Raw genomic sequence first — 14,784 nt, 5'->3', positions numbered from 1 at the left:
AGTGAGCAAATCGGTCATCAGCGAATGCCTCTACTCCGTACTCCGTACTGGCAGGATTGTCGGCGCACGGCGCTTTTCAAAGCCCGACCCTGGATGAGTCCCAGGGCGATGAATTGAGCCGTTGGGAGAAACTACCGAGTCTTCCGGCAATGCCAACGTGGACAGAGACACCAAACACTTGCTCCCGTGTCCTATCCGAATTAATCCGTGTAGAACGCGCAATCAATTTCACTCAAGGTCAGAATCAAAATAGTCAATCAATGCACGCTTCCAGCAGCTTTGATGCCCTCATAACCTGACGTTGGTGTTCCATCACCATCTCCATCCCCTCCACCCATCCATCTCATGCGGCTCCATCAATCCCTCCGTTTAACCACGCAACCCTTTGGAATAAGCTTGCTTTAGCAACTGATCGACAAATCATTCCCCTTTTAGCATCTTGGCACATCTCACATCGCACATCTCATTCACGTCTCGTCATTGTCCTGTTTGTTCGAGGGGTATCGTCATTCCTCTACCTATACACTAATACAACAATGCCTCATACATCATCATATTATAGTAAAGCCAAAGGAAAAGTGAGAGTGAAAATGGAAAAATAAAACCACAAGCAACACCAAGTGCTCGTGCATGTTTCCCGCTGCTCTTCATCATCACCAAGAATTCAGTTTCATACTCAACATGATCCTCAGGTAATACATTGCAGGGCAAACAAAGGGAAAGGGGGTGGGTATTAAAACTCCTATAGCCTCTCGCCTCAAGTAAATTTCATCCCAGAAGCTTCTCCATATCATCTACCGACTCTGTCTCTTCAAGTGAAGCTCCGTCTCTTATTTACGTTGACTGATGCGAATTCGTTATCGAGTTGAGCAGCCTGTAACCTCGTTAGCATACGCGTCGCTCACCGTCATCAATCGATTACTCACTGCAAATTACGATCCCTCATTTCTCTGTCGAGGGCATCAATCTGCTTCGCCATCAATCGCGCTTTACTCAGCTACATTCACACACAAGTTAGCCACATCATCTACCCAAACGTGATTCAGAACTGAAGGAAACCGTGCAAAGGTACGGCCACATCAACAAAGGGGCTTGCGCACCGAAGCCAATGCCGCTGAAGAGTGGTCCTCATCATCGTCGTAATCGTTGCTATCATCCTCACCTTCAGCCGCATTCTCGTTTGCAGCAGCTCCGTCGCTGCCACCTTCTGCGCCGGCGAATCTACTGCTCGATAGACCCTTGGACTTGCCAGCATTTGCCTGTCTCTTCGTTAGCACATTTGCCGAACCATACATCGTAGACACTTCGTAGATAGCACTCATCATACCTTGGCCTCGGCAATCTCTGCATCCTTTACTTTGAGCTGAGCCTCCATCTCTTCAATCTTCTTTTCCGTCTCCTCCGCTCTTCTCGTCGCTGCCTCCAATGAAGCCTCCAATTCCTTAACCTTGTTATTGGCTTCCTCGACCAGGCTGGTCATGCTATCATTGAGGTCCTTGTAGTCCGCTTGAGCAGTCTTGTGCTTGGCATCCGCCTCCGACTTGTGAGCCTCAAGCTCCTTTTGGGCGAGCTCAAGGTCGTTCTTCAGATTGGCCAGAGAATCTTGGGCACCGGCAAGCTGAGCCTTGTGTTCTTCCAACTCGTCTTCCTTACCCTTGAGGGATTTCTCAACCCCGGCGTGCGCATCCTCGTGCGTCTTCTTTAGTGCGGCAAGCTCTTTTCGAAGAGCATCCGCCTCTGATGTGTCGGGTTTGGCACTCTTGGCAGCATCCAGCTCGGCAAGGGCCGTCATACGGTCCATCTTCTCCTGAGCCAGCTGCTGACCCATCTCCTCGACCTCGCTCTGGGCCTTGGCAAGGGCTTCCTGGGCAGCCTTGAGCGCATTATCCAGCTCATCATTGGCGGCTTTCTGCTCAGCCAGCTTCTCTTCCAAGTTAGTCGACGTGCTTCGGTACTCGGCAATTGTGTCCTCAATGGACTTGGCGTGTGCGGCAGTGAGCTCTTCCAGATCTTTTCTAGCTTGGATGCCATCGGACTTCATCTTATCCATGGCCTCGGTGTTCATGGTGATGAGCTTCTCGATTTCGCCAATGTGCTTCTCCTCGAGCTCATTCTTGGCAGATTCGACAGCCAGCTCGCTATCAGCCTGGGCCTGCTCAAGCTGCTCCTTGGCAGCCTCAAGCTCAGCGCTAATGGCTGCCAGTTCACTGACGTGTGCGTCATTACCCGCGCTCTTGGCCGCGGTGAGGGCCTCTTCATGAGCGGATTGCGTCTTTTGGCGTTCATCAGCGTGTTCCTGCTTCAGGGCATCAATGACACCGCCATGAGAGGAGGCAAGTGCCTCAAGCTCCTTGGCGAGCGAGGCCTCGCTCTCCTTCTTGAGAATGCTGAGTTCTTCAGCGTGCTGGGCCTTGAGAGAGTCAATCTGACCAATGTGGGCATCCTTGTCGGCAGAGGCGCCAAGCTTGGCCGTCTCGAGCTCCTCAGCATGGCTCGCACGCAGAGCATCAAGATTCTTTTGGTGCTCCTGTTCCTTGGCCTCCAGGGCTTCAACAGCAGCAGCGTGCTCGGCCTTGGCAGCAGCAAGAGCCTCGGAGTGAGCCTTGGCAGAGTCTTCGGAAGACGACTTGAGTTCATTGTGCTGACCTTCGAGCTCCTCAAACTTGCGCTTGAAGAAGGCATCGCCACGGAGGCTCTCAATCTCGTTTTCATAGTCTTGGGAAAGGTTCTTCATGCGCTCATCGTGCATGGTCTTGAGCTTCGAGATCTCTCCATCCTTGTCGGCCAAAGAAGTCTGCGCCTCCGTGACCTTGATCAGCAAAGAAGACATGTCCTCTTTGACAGCGGAGAGCTCCTTTTCCTTTTCCGCCAGGCTGCTCTGGAGCCCAGTCAGTTGGGTAGTGGCACTCTCTGCAGACTTGCCAGAGACGTCGCTGAGTGCCTTGAGCTCTGCAATCTCGCCTTCGAGAGCCGCAATCTTGCTGTTGTGTGCCTGCTGGTCCGATCGGGACTTTTCATTGTTGGCGGACTCCAACGCGGCGTGAGAAGCAGTCAACTCGTCAACCTTGGTTTGCAGCTCGGCAACAATTGATTCGTGGCTGGCCTTGAGATCTGTAATGGCGGCTTCGTGCGCCGAGGCATCAGTCTGGCCTCTCTCAAGCTGCCCCTTGTGATTGGCTTCAAGCTCGTCGATGGCGGTCTTGTGCTGCTCACTCAAAGAGGTTTCAAGGGCAGCAACCTTGCTGGCGTGGTCGTCCAAGGCTTGCTGCAGAGCCGCTTCACTAGCCTTGACCTTTTCGTCATTCTCCAGCTGAACAGTTTCGAGAGACCTCCGCAGGGCTTCAATTTCCGATTCGGTCGCCGCCTTGGAGCCTTCGGCCGTAGCAAGGTTAGTCTTGTGCTGTTCAAGCTCAGCCTCGGCTGCTTCCAGCTTTTGAGTGACTTCGGAGAGCCGGCTCTCCAAGCCTGCAAGAGCAGCCTCGTGTTCAGACTTCAAGTTCGCAAGAGCCTCTTCGGCATTGCTATCCTGCACTGGCTGGGCATCGGCATCAGTATCAGCAACAGTAGCTGCCGGTGCTGTAGGGGTGTTGGCCAGTTGTTCGCGGAGGTCAGAAATGGTAGTTTCCGAAGCTTGAATCTGAGATTTGAGGGATTCAATCTCAGAATCTCCCTCGACAAGCTTAGCCTTTAGCTCCTCAATCTCCTTAGCACTAGCAGAAGCGTCAGATTTGGCAGTGGCAGGTCGACTGGCGGTAGCTGAGACACGTCCCGTAGCACCAGAAGTAGAAAGGCGTTTAGAGGCAGCCGTGGCCGTGGCACCAGCGCGAGTTGCCGTCGTAGATGGTTTGGCCGAAGCTGTCGTTCCAGAAGTCGATGTCCTTGAGCTCAGTGTAGGAGCTCTTGCGCCTGTAGTAGTCGTAGTAGGTTTGCGAACCGTCCCAGCGGCACCAGTTGCCCCGGCCGTAGTCTTCTTCTCAGCTGTTCTGCCAGGGCTAGACACCAGGGTGCTGGTCCTCCTGGCAGCAGTAGAGGTCAAGGTAGACTTTCTCTCATCCTCACTGGCACTCACGCTGGGTCGACTACGGTGGCTCGAGGTCGTCGACGTTGAGGTGGTGGGCCGTCGCGCCGCAGTGGTGGTCGAGGTAGGAGGGCGAGTGGGAGGTTTGCTCAGCCCACCAGTGCGAGCAGCTGCAGTTGCGCCAGCCGCAGTTCGCGATGAAGCCGTAGTTCCAGTCGCAGCAGTTCGTCGCGCAGTGGCCGAGGCGGTAGGCGCGCTGGTGCGCTTAGCAGCCGGTGAGGTCGAAGCCGCGCTGGCCTTGGATGGTGTCTCTGGCGACATGGGGGTCGACTCCTTGGAGGAGGGAGCCGCGTCGGAGCTCGGAGCGACGTCGATGTTCTCCTTGTCGGCCATTTTCGATGTTCAATTAGGCTATGGGATGGACTTCGAAGGGGCTGCGGAAATAGAAATCGCCACGTTAGCACAAAATGCGGTGATACTCGTGTGCTAGCCCCTGGCTCAGCTGATCCCAGTACAAGTAGATCGGCGGTGGACAAGTCAACCACGTCAAGTGAGAGTATTTGCCTCGCCAGCAGCCACGGAATAGAAAACAGGTTGGGTATTTGCCCTGTACTGGTAGAATTATAAATGCTCACCTCTTTGCGTGGTCAAACGTCACACGTTGCACGGTTCGGCCGTTGTACTCAATGTCTTACAAACGTCGGATGTCGCAAGGAAGTCAAGCAGCTCCAGCTCTCCTGAAGACGCCAACTCAAGAAGGGACAACGACAAGAAAAACAAACGTAACAAGGCAGCACTCGCAAACACAAAAAGAGGGTCTCGGTGATTGCGAAATACACAAAAATGACCAAAGCAAGCACCCAAACTGATGACGACAGACAAAGTCGGAATAGATTGGGGGGAGAAGGTGTGGTGATGCAAAGGGAGAGTCGAGGTCAAAGTCCGGGAGTTGGAGAAATTGATGAATGGAAGTCAATCCAATTTGATCCAATTTGGTTCCAGGGGTGGCGGGCGCCGAGAATGGAACCAGAGGACACCAGACCACACAAGACAGGACAGGAACAGGAACAGGAACAGGAACAGGAGGAACCAGACAAGACTGGAATTGGAATTGGCTCGTGTCAAACACCACCTTAAACGGGATGAGGAGCAATTGAAAAAAGGGCCCCAAGTATCCAAGGAACTGGGGTCCAGTCTACGGAGTACAGTTTCCGTGAGACTTGTTGCATGAAATGTCATGAAGAAATGTCATGCAGTCATTGTCGACATCGATATGTTTGAGCTTCGCGACTCTCACCATCCTATCCTGTCCATCCCCAACATCAACATTAATTCTTCCAACCAAGCTCGAGGTACTCCGTACCTATGTCAGTATGCATCCATTTCTCCTTATTTTCTTCTTTCTCTTCCTTTCCCTTCCCACCGGAGCACCATTCATTTCCAACGGACTCATCACAGACCCTGTAATTAGCCCGTGCCCCCCCCCCCCCCCCCCCCCCCCCCCCCCTCGTTCGCAGCCAACGGCACATAATCAATCTGCATCCCCGTCCAATATTTGCAATACTATTCAACGAAACACATTCCCGTAACCAATGACGACAAGCACTTCCTCGTCATTTGTGACTTCTCTCTGACCGTTGACATGCTGTGCGACTTGCATCTGCATGCACAGGCGGCTGCAGCACGGTTTGCTTCTAGATTCACCTACGCATGAACCCCCTTGAGCCCTCTCCTTTCTCTTGTCTCGCTTGTTCTTTTTGCCTGCTGTCCATGTAATTTTTGTTAGACCCGCCCACTCTGGTCACTGAAAATCCCCTCAGGGTCCTTTTCGCCGGCCAAAGGGACAGACCTTGCCGAGAGACTGTGAAATTACGGCGGGGGCTCCAAAATGGTCGGTCACCAGACGAACCGACGCGTCGCGACCTCATAATTTCGCGTCTAAAATCGGCTAGAGAAGCCGTCTGTTCTGGCGGTGTGGCGCCGCCGATGTGGAGATCAGCTTGGTGAAATGGGAAATGCCCCTGGAGGTTGAACATTGAAGCCATGAGGTCACTCAAAGTTGGTGTGGTGGAGATGTCCTCCAACAAAGAGGTAGGTTCAATGTGATGCCTCATTCAGGATGCTTTGAACGACTAGACTTGATATCTTGAATTAATTATCGGTTGAACCAGCTGAGCAACCTTGATGGAGCATCACCACCTCCATCAACCAACTTGCCACATCAAGCAATACTACAAACCTCCATCTCCGTAACCACCCTCAACCATAGAAGCCATCAACTAGGATTAACCTTTAAACTGCATCGCCAAAACCTATTATACGTAACCATCATAACCCGAGAATCATTAAATCGTAAAGCGCTCATCCACGAAACACTCAAAAAGCTTCACCAAGTTAATCATAACACCATTTCGGCGGCTCCTTCTTCGCCGCCTCAAATTTCGCCTTCATCAATTTCCTCAGTTGGCCAATCCTACATTGGACTTCTGTTCTCGTTCGACGCGGCATCTGCGCAGTCAACGCAGACAGATCCAAAGACATGTCCGGAGACTTTGTTTTGCGTATCGCGCGTATCGCCTCCAGGAGTATCTTATCTTCCTGCACTCGCCAACCATGTTCTTCATAATACCGAGCCTCTTCAGGTGTCTCTTCAGGTGCCTCTTCAGGCGGCTCTTCAGGCGGCTCTTTAGATGGACGCCAAGTCGAGGCCACAAACCGCCTCCATTGCCTATCCTTTTGTTCTCTGATTTCGCGCTTCATTTCTGCTTCCACTTGCCTGGCGCGTTTGGTTTGCTCCACCTGCTGGATTTGACGCACGGGAGCCCAAGCAAGGCGCTTGAGCTCTTCCATGCCAGCTACTATTCGAGGTTCCAGTACCCGTAAGTGATTTCCAAACGCCAATCTGCGACTTCTTTGCTTCTTTTGCGCCGCCGGCTCGTAGCTGTCATCGGCGTCCTGTTTCGGTGACACCACTTTGTACAACTTGTCAATAAACCCGACGATGTGAAGTGCGAATTGTAAAGTGCACGCCATAAACTGTCCGGTCTGGCCCCTAATCGTCTCTGGTTTGGTCTCTACTCGATAATACCCTCCTAGAAGCAGTGCCTCCTTCAATGCTAAAACAAGAGCCGGCATCAACCTCTGGCATACGCAGCTCAACAGCTGAGCTTGTTTCCGGGCGGCAGCCTTCCTCTTCTTCGAATTGTTTTCCAACGGCCGTGACCCTTGGTCTGTGATCTGACTCGTTAAATGGCGTACGTTTGCGAGTTTAGCCTGAATTTTTCGAGAGTTGGTTCGCAAATACTGCGACTGCTCCTCTAATGCTGATGCCTTGGGGATGTCCTTGCATTGTTGCCACAGAGACATAATCTCTCGGAAGAGTTTAAGGCCATTTTCCGTCTTGACGACTGCAGAGTGACGATTCTGCCATTCGGACTCGGTCTCGGCGTCGGAACCTTCTTCCACTCTAAGGAGCTCGTTTACCCATTCGTTTTTCTCATCCATCCAGCCTTTCTTCCCCATCTCTTTGATCATTGAGTTGAGCCCGTCACATTTGAGTAAGAACGTCAGGGGACGTCTGCCTTGGCGTTCCGGTTCAATGTAGGCCATGTCTGTTGAAATCACATCTATACGTGCGATGTTCTCTAAATTTTCGATTTGTGAAGACCGAGGGTCGGCGGAGCTTGTTACCGCTGGGACGTGGCCGTTGTTATCTCCGCCGTCCGTATCGTTCTCCTGCTGAGTCTCCGCCACTTCATCGTCACTGCCCTGTTCAACAGTGGCAGCAGATTCCTTGCCGTCTGCTGTCCCTTCTTCGTCGCTGTTCGATTCCTCAGTGTCCTCTTCTTGCCGTGACTCTGTATCCTCCTCTTCATCCTGTGCACCTATAACCTCCTCCGTGGCCTGACTCTCGCGCAGCAACTGATCCTCAGCTGCTACATCCTCCTCCTGACGAGCGCCCACTGTCCTCTTTGTTCGTGGTTTATGGGCCGCTTTTTCGTTAATGTCCTTCAGAAGCGCATCATCTGGGACATCATCCGCATGCTCATCGTCTACCACCGTCTTGGAAGGTCGCGATGCCACCGGCCTCCTAGGGGCAGCCCGTTTCGCTGGTGGCACATCCTGTCTTGTATCTTCCCGTTTCCTCTTCCTTGTGTTTCTCGTGGTAACAATATGTGGCGTTGGCTTGTCTTTCGTACGTCGTTTCGTCGACTGCGATCCCCTGACCTTATCGGAGGATTCAGCTGCAGTATTTGATGCCTCGTCATCAGGCTCAAGCGCTGTGCGCCTCGTTCTGACCATGTTGATAGTGCGACTGGGATGAGCCGTCGTGTAGTGGCGGTACCATTTTACACTGTGGCAAGAGGAGTTCGTCGGCTATCTCATCTCGTTTTATTCAACGTTAACTCAGTGCAGCTGTTTATCCGGGCAGAAACATAGGAATTGCTCTTTAGGCGCTGCAAGCTATCAAGACGGAGACGCGTTGGGACGCGACCACAGCTGAAGCTGGAAGCTGCAAGCTCCCCTGCCCCACGTGCCCAAAGCTACTATGCCTGTTTCAAACTGAACTGAGAATGAACTCGCATCTTTGGATGAACAAAAACACTGTCTTCACTATTATTAGACTAGGCGACGTGCATAGAATATCTATATTCCTAAATGTCCATCCTCCGCATCATAGCCCATGTCACTGTTGTTGAATTCAATGCTCGTTGTAGCTCTTGTAAATGCTCCAACGTCTGCTGACTAAAAATATGATCACCCACTTGACTCCATCGAACATCGTCACCACACATCTCCATCTATTCCCACCCTCAATACGTATCAAATCTATACCACACTGTCTCGAAAACAAACACCAAAGTATCCAGCACAGAAAATCACCAACACGCCAACGTCCAAAGCTCATATGCGTCACTATGTCGTCGTCAACACAACCACCCACTACCCTACAGATAATCCCTGCGGCACAACTCGCCTCCCACACCTTCATTAAACCCACCAAGTGCATAAACGAGGGCCACCATGTACCTCACTTCCTCACATCCAAAGCTTACACAGATATCGGCAAATTCATCCTCCAGCTGAATCACTCTCTCTGTCCCCGAAACCAGCCCTCCTCACCTATTCCACGAACGTTTCCCCTCGTACCAGGCTCCCCATCATCCACACCATCCATCCTAGCCCTTCAGCAACTGCTCTCTGATATTGAGGCCCTCGTGGAACAAGCGCCTCCTGATCCAGGACCACGACGCTTCGGAAACATCAGTTTTCGGAAATGGTACGCACTAGTCGAGGCTCACCTCGATTCATTTCTAGAAAAGGGTATGCTGGGTAAAGCATTAGCCGTCAAAGGTGCAGATGGGACCACAGCAAAGGATGAAGTCAGTGCCTATTTAATGGGTGCTTTCGGAAGCGCACAGCGACTTGATTACGGCACTGGACATGAGTTGAGCTTTGTTGCGTTTGTGGGATGTCTCTGGAAGTTGGGCTTCTTCAAGGACGGGAAAGATGGCGATATCGAGAGAGAGATTGTTTTAAACGTCATTGAACCGTACGTCCGACATGCCTTTCTCCTCCTCATAATAATAATTATCTTCAGCACTATATCCCCTTCCCACTCACACCAAATTTGATTCACTAACACAGAGCAATCAGTTACCTCCGCGTCATACGCACTCTCATCCTAAAATATACCCTCGAGCCCGCTGGTTCGCATGGTGTATGGGGCCTCGATGACCACTCCTTCATCCCCTACATCCTCGGGTCTGCCCAATTTACTCGCCCCATCACCAATGACACCGACCCCATGCCTCTAGAGGGATCCGTCAAAGGCAGTCCTAAACCAGGAGATGTGACCAAACCCACCGTCGTCGAGGATCTTCGCCAGTCAAACATGTACTTTTCCGCCATTGGATTCATCAACGATGTGAAAAATGGCCCGTTTTGGGAGCACTCGCCAATCTTGTTTGATATCTCGGGCATCAGAGATGGGTGGGGCAAGATCAACAAGGGCATGGTTAAAATGTTCAATGCCGAAGTCCTGTCAAAGTTTCCGGTGGTGCAGCACTTCCCCTTCGGATCTCTCTTTTCATGGGATACTGATCCCAGTGCTCCCATTCCAGCACAAAGTGTTCACATGACGAACCAGCCCATGATGTCTGGGCCGGCGTCAACTGCCGCACCTCCACCGCCGTCTGCTTCTGGAACAGCTGCCCCATGGGCACAAGCGACCAGGATGCCGCCGCCTCCCGGACCCGGAATTCCGTACTCGAGAATGCCTCCAGGTCCCTCCAGTGGCTCATTGGCCTCGAGACAATCCCGAGGTGAAGCTCCCGGTTCAGGGTCTACCGCAGCACAAATCGCTGTCACAAAGGCACCATGGGCACGTGAATGATGAGTACTACACGGAGGGATAGTTACGGGGCAAGTGGAATATGAATGAGCATAACGACCGCCTTTGAAACATCATGCACAGCGCAAGGTCACTGGTTCAGTCTCTACGAACATGCATGTCCATACATGAGCATTGAGTGACACAATATCAAGACACCAAAATTTGCTTACTTAGACCATTAGAGCGATAGACCCAAACAATGGAGGGAATGAACAACGCATGCACACACATAAACCGTGAGTGCGTGGGGTATAAGTTGCAGGCACATGGGTATATCGCAAGCTTTCCTCTCTCGTGGGTATCCAGCGCCTCAACGCAACAATGAACAAGGCAAACGCAACTCGATGCACCGTGACTAATCTCTCCCTCAAAACCGACCGACACCCGTCATAAAGGACACCACGAATCAAATCACATCTCTTGCCGCAACCACTGCTGTGGCAAGAACGGCTCTTTGCCTAGCGTTGGGCAGAATATATAGCGACACAATGTCAAGCTACGTTGTCTTGCCCGGGGTGGCAGTGGCGTCAGCAGCAACTGGCTCCTCCTTCTTTGCGGCTTCAACCGCTGGAGTGGCTTCCGCCTTGGTGGGCTCAGTGGCAGCAGCGGCAGGAGCTGGAAAGGTGTTAGTGATTCGAAGACGAATACAAAATTAGTCGCATCATCACATGTAACAATTGCGTACCTGGAGCAGCGGCTTCTTCGGTCTTGGTAGCCGCCGTTGTGGTAGCTTCGGCCGTGGCCGCTGGCGTAGTCTCAGTCTTGGCGGTGTCCTTTGGAGCTTCGGTAGCAGGTGCAGCTTCAGCTAATGGAACGGAGAGAGTCAGATTAAACACAATACATCAAACAGATACAGTACACCCTCGCTTCTTGTCTGTATTGCAAGTAAAGGAGGGAGCTGGGACATAAAACCTACCGGCAGGAGCTGGTGCTTCTGGCTTTGTCTCCGTTGCGGGAGTCGCAGCAGTGGTTGGGACAGCGGCGGCAGCCTCAGCAGGCTTCGTAGCGTCAGTCTTGCTCTCGGCGGGGTTTGCAGCTTGAGGCTTGGAATCGCTCTTCTTTTTGAAGGCGGCCTTGAGCTTGGCCTTCAAGTTGTCAAGGGCGCCCAGAGCTGATGCAAAACAAAGTGTTAGTCAGACATCACCAAAAGGTGGGCAGTGAAATTGGTGCGTCACAGTAGGACGTACGAATGCCAGGCATCTCGAATGTCAGAGATCGGTAATACAGATATGACGTGGATGGCTTATATTGTCTTTCTTCTAATCGCAATGCAGAGTTAGCTGGCCTGAAAGATGGAAGCTCTGAGATGCACAAAGTTGGGCTCTTGGCAGACTCTAGTCTCTCCACCAATTTGGATATGCTTCAGAGGGATGCACATAAAAAATGCCCACTAAATTGGGGGCGGCGTGAAATGGGATGAAGAGGAGTATCGTACCTTGCTAGAGATGAAGCAAGAGAATAACCTTGTAAGAAAAACAATGCTCGATGATCGATGTGAAGTGTACGGAGTGTTGACTGGACGTTGTTGAAAGTGGGAAAAAGTAACAGAGGCGAGAAACAAGGGAACAAAAAAAAAACAATTCCAGAGGAGGAGGGAGGAGAAACGAAGCAATCAAAGGGAAGGAGGGGACCCCCATCCAAAATGGAAACAGCAATGGGGGCTGCAGCGTCTCAGTTTGTAGCCAGTACAAGCTGCCAGATGAGCTACAAGCCAAAATCTCCCAGCTACAAGCACTTGAGCTCTGAGCCACAACTCGAAGTGAGTGGACAAGCCCGATTCTCAGTCTGGGGAAAGCTCAACAAGCTTGGGAGGTCCAGTCAAGTCTTTGGCTCCATGCCCCCAGTGCCATTTACTCCGTACCCCTTCCCATATTCCAGCCGGACGCACCAAAGAGGACTGTGGGCCATGCGGCATGCCCAATCCAGACCCAAGATGGCCAGAAATCAGACATTGCGTTGCTGAAAGTCACGGCGAGGAGGGCAACGTGACCAGCCGTTCCTGTTAAGCCGCTGCAAACCAGCTGCAAATGCGACTTTATTAGCCGGATGGTTGTTTCTTGTCATGTCTGGTCGAAGTAAGTTCTAATTTGATTTGTCTACCAGTATTTGACTAATGCCGCTGTGCTTCATCTTGGCCCCTGTCGATGCTAGGTACTCAGTACATTCTTTGTGTGTCGGAGTAAGCACAACTTGCGCATCGCAGCAAAGGCTAGGGTCCCATGAACGACAGGCCGGTATCAAGAAATGCACGCCATACTTGCAACGACGCACAGAAACGAGTCCCTGCCTTTCATTTCCTTCAACCTGCTTTGTACAGTACGCGTTGGGGATGCAGGTAATGCATGGCCGGCGAGTGGACATGGATATGCCAACGCCTCTCCTTCTGGGCCATTGAGCGGCCCACGCCTTGTTAACTTAGAAAGCCATCGGGTCAAGCTTTTGGCGTCTGGCCCTTGCTCTGGTCACTAGTTGACCCCATCCTCGCCAACTTCAGCCAGCTCACCACGGACAGACCACTTGACAGTTAGACAACGACCTTCCCGCCAAGCGGGGAGCCGTTTCAATGTGGAGACGCTATTGTAGTTGACATCGACGCACCGGGCTTGAAATGGGGGTTCCAATGGTGATCATTGGCGGTGTCGAACTTGGCTTTGGCCAGCCGCATGAACCTTCCAGGGCCCTTGAATCTCTTGGTCAATGGAAGACGCCCTTGGACCCAGTCACTTGATGTTGAGCTGTTCATTGCTGTTCATTTTCGTTGCCGTTGGGCCTGCCAAATGGGCCATTGCTTGAAGGCTAAATCAAGGTCTTTGTTTCAGTTGTCCGCGACACAAGAGTCGATTGCGTTGCCAGGATGGTACCACAAAGATGAGACAAGACCAGCAGCCGCCAGCCTGCATCGTGTCATGGGGAACTTCCAAACATTTCGAGGTTTGCTTCTTTGAGGCGGATAACTATTGCCAACAAAAATGCTGCCAACCCTTTTTCTTTTCTGCCGTCAACGACCCTCAATCGGTGTGGCACAGGTCTTGGTTGGTACACGGATACCATAACTGGCCGACTGCATTTGCTGCTCCTCCCGTGCCTGGCTTTGGCTCGCTGCATTGTGATGCGGTGGCGTGACCTACATCTTGACCATGACACCCATCCCTGGCCCGTCAATGTTGCTGGACCCTTCTGCCCCTGTGATAATGTTCACCCTTTCGGAGAAGGCTGGTGCTGGTTCTAGTTCACTGATCTCGCATTTGTCCCAGTATGCTTCAAATATACTGCACGCATAACATCCAGCCTCTGGGCTCATCCTTGGCCAGCCCTTTTATCCAAATATTCCTGATACGCAGCATTTGGCACACTTCGCTCCTTGTCCTCCCACACCTGAAACCCCGTCGTTTCCCAGAGCCCCAGCTGTTCTCTGAAGTTTTCTGATGGCTTCACAGCCCGCTCCCTATTCACTGTCGACAATGCCGCGTCCAGACCCTTGCGTTGTCTTTTCATGAGATATGCTATCACGATGGCCGGGGACCGTGATATGCCCAGTTCACAGTGAACCAAGACATTCCCGCCTTTTGTGTCCCCAGACGCTGTCCCTGGTGTACCATCCTTGGCTGTTGTTGGAACGAGTTCATCTGACAACCCGAGCTGCTCGTCTATAAAATCGCAAATATCACCTAAATGTGCTAGTATATCCATCGTTGAGGTGTCCTGACAAGGGACAAACAGATGACGCTCTTGGGGGACCACCGCCTGGTTTTCTGGTCTAGACCACCATTCATATCGTCTTTCTAGTAGCGAAACCATGGCAGTTATGTTGTGGGTTTTGAGAACCTCGCAGTTGAGGGAGCTTGATGCGTTTCCAAGGTACAAGTGAGGCGTGATCTGAGATATGGATGGTGACATGCGCGCCATGAGAGCTGATCGATCAGGAGCCATTTTGATGTTTCCCTGGCTTGATTGCGGTGTATTGAAAGGAGAGACACAGGTGTGGTGTGATTGATGTATGTAGGTGCAGAGAATCGCCGGCTTCGTTCGGTTGACTCGAAGAATACGACTTTGCATCTAGGCAGCCACCACATCACACTTGGGCGCAACAGGCTCATTTTCTGGCTCGGCGATCTCACACGCAAGCAAACCAAAGCTAGTAAATATTAATAGGATGCATCAAAAGGGATTTTAAGAAAGTGGACGCTCTTGGTACGGTTGTATTCATTTTGCGCTGCTGAATCAATGTATGGGCAAGAGGCTGACTAGTAGATCGTGGATCGGCCGTATGCAAATTCACGCCAGTTACAACAATGAGCGGCGGATTATCCCTCCGCAAAGGAACCATTGCACAGTATAATTATACACGGCCGTTTTCTGCGGCATACTC

At 51.8% G+C, this 14,784-nt stretch overlaps 5 protein-coding genes across 5 annotated transcripts; 1 reads left to right on the top strand and 4 right to left on the bottom strand.

Moving 5' to 3' along the window:
- Window positions 1-834: 834 nt before the first annotated feature.
- VFPPC_01724 (restin) lies at window positions 835-4,411 on the bottom strand (the record flags this gene model as incomplete). The annotated part of the gene is made up of 4 exons (XM_018281499.1): window positions 835-874; window positions 927-997; window positions 1,101-1,259; window positions 1,328-4,411. 4 exons carry the CDS (start codon window positions 4,409-4,411, stop codon window positions 835-837), a joined length of 3,354 nt encoding a protein of 1,117 aa, XP_018150243.1.
- A 2,001-nt stretch (window positions 4,412-6,412) lies between these two features.
- Window positions 6,413-8,320, bottom strand: VFPPC_01723 (hypothetical protein; the record flags this gene model as incomplete). Its single annotated transcript, XM_018281498.1, has 1 exon — window positions 6,413-8,320. One exon carries the CDS (start codon window positions 8,318-8,320, stop codon window positions 6,413-6,415), a length of 1,908 nt encoding a protein of 635 aa, XP_018150242.1.
- Window positions 8,321-8,937: 617 nt separating this feature from the next.
- On the top strand, window positions 8,938-10,415 carry VFPPC_01722 (phosphotyrosyl phosphatase activator; the record flags this gene model as incomplete). The annotated part of the gene is made up of 2 exons (XM_018281497.1): window positions 8,938-9,572; window positions 9,677-10,415. The coding sequence occupies 2 exons, from the start codon at window positions 8,938-8,940 to the stop codon at window positions 10,413-10,415; spliced, it is 1,374 nt and encodes a 457-aa protein (XP_018150241.1).
- A 496-nt stretch (window positions 10,416-10,911) lies between these two features.
- On the bottom strand, window positions 10,912-11,615 carry VFPPC_13142 (hypothetical protein; the record flags this gene model as incomplete). The annotated part of the gene is made up of 4 exons (XM_018290919.1): window positions 10,912-11,030; window positions 11,101-11,220; window positions 11,332-11,526; window positions 11,603-11,615. 4 exons carry the CDS (start codon window positions 11,613-11,615, stop codon window positions 10,912-10,914), a joined length of 447 nt encoding a protein of 148 aa, XP_018150240.1.
- Window positions 11,616-13,712: 2,097 nt separating this feature from the next.
- VFPPC_01720 (dual specificity phosphatase, catalytic domain) lies at window positions 13,713-14,345 on the bottom strand (the record flags this gene model as incomplete). Its single annotated transcript, XM_018281496.1, has 1 exon — window positions 13,713-14,345. The coding sequence occupies one exon, from the start codon at window positions 14,343-14,345 to the stop codon at window positions 13,713-13,715; it is 633 nt and encodes a 210-aa protein (XP_018150239.1).
- Between the last annotated feature and the right edge of the window lie 439 nt (window positions 14,346-14,784).

This window comes from Pochonia chlamydosporia, chromosome 1, assembly GCF_001653235.2.
Source record: "Pochonia chlamydosporia 170 chromosome 1, whole genome shotgun sequence".
Taxonomy (NCBI): Eukaryota; Fungi; Ascomycota; class Sordariomycetes; order Hypocreales; family Clavicipitaceae; genus Pochonia; species Pochonia chlamydosporia.
The sequence above is the reverse complement of the archived record's forward strand: the minus strand, read 5'-3'. Positions and strand labels throughout refer to the sequence as shown.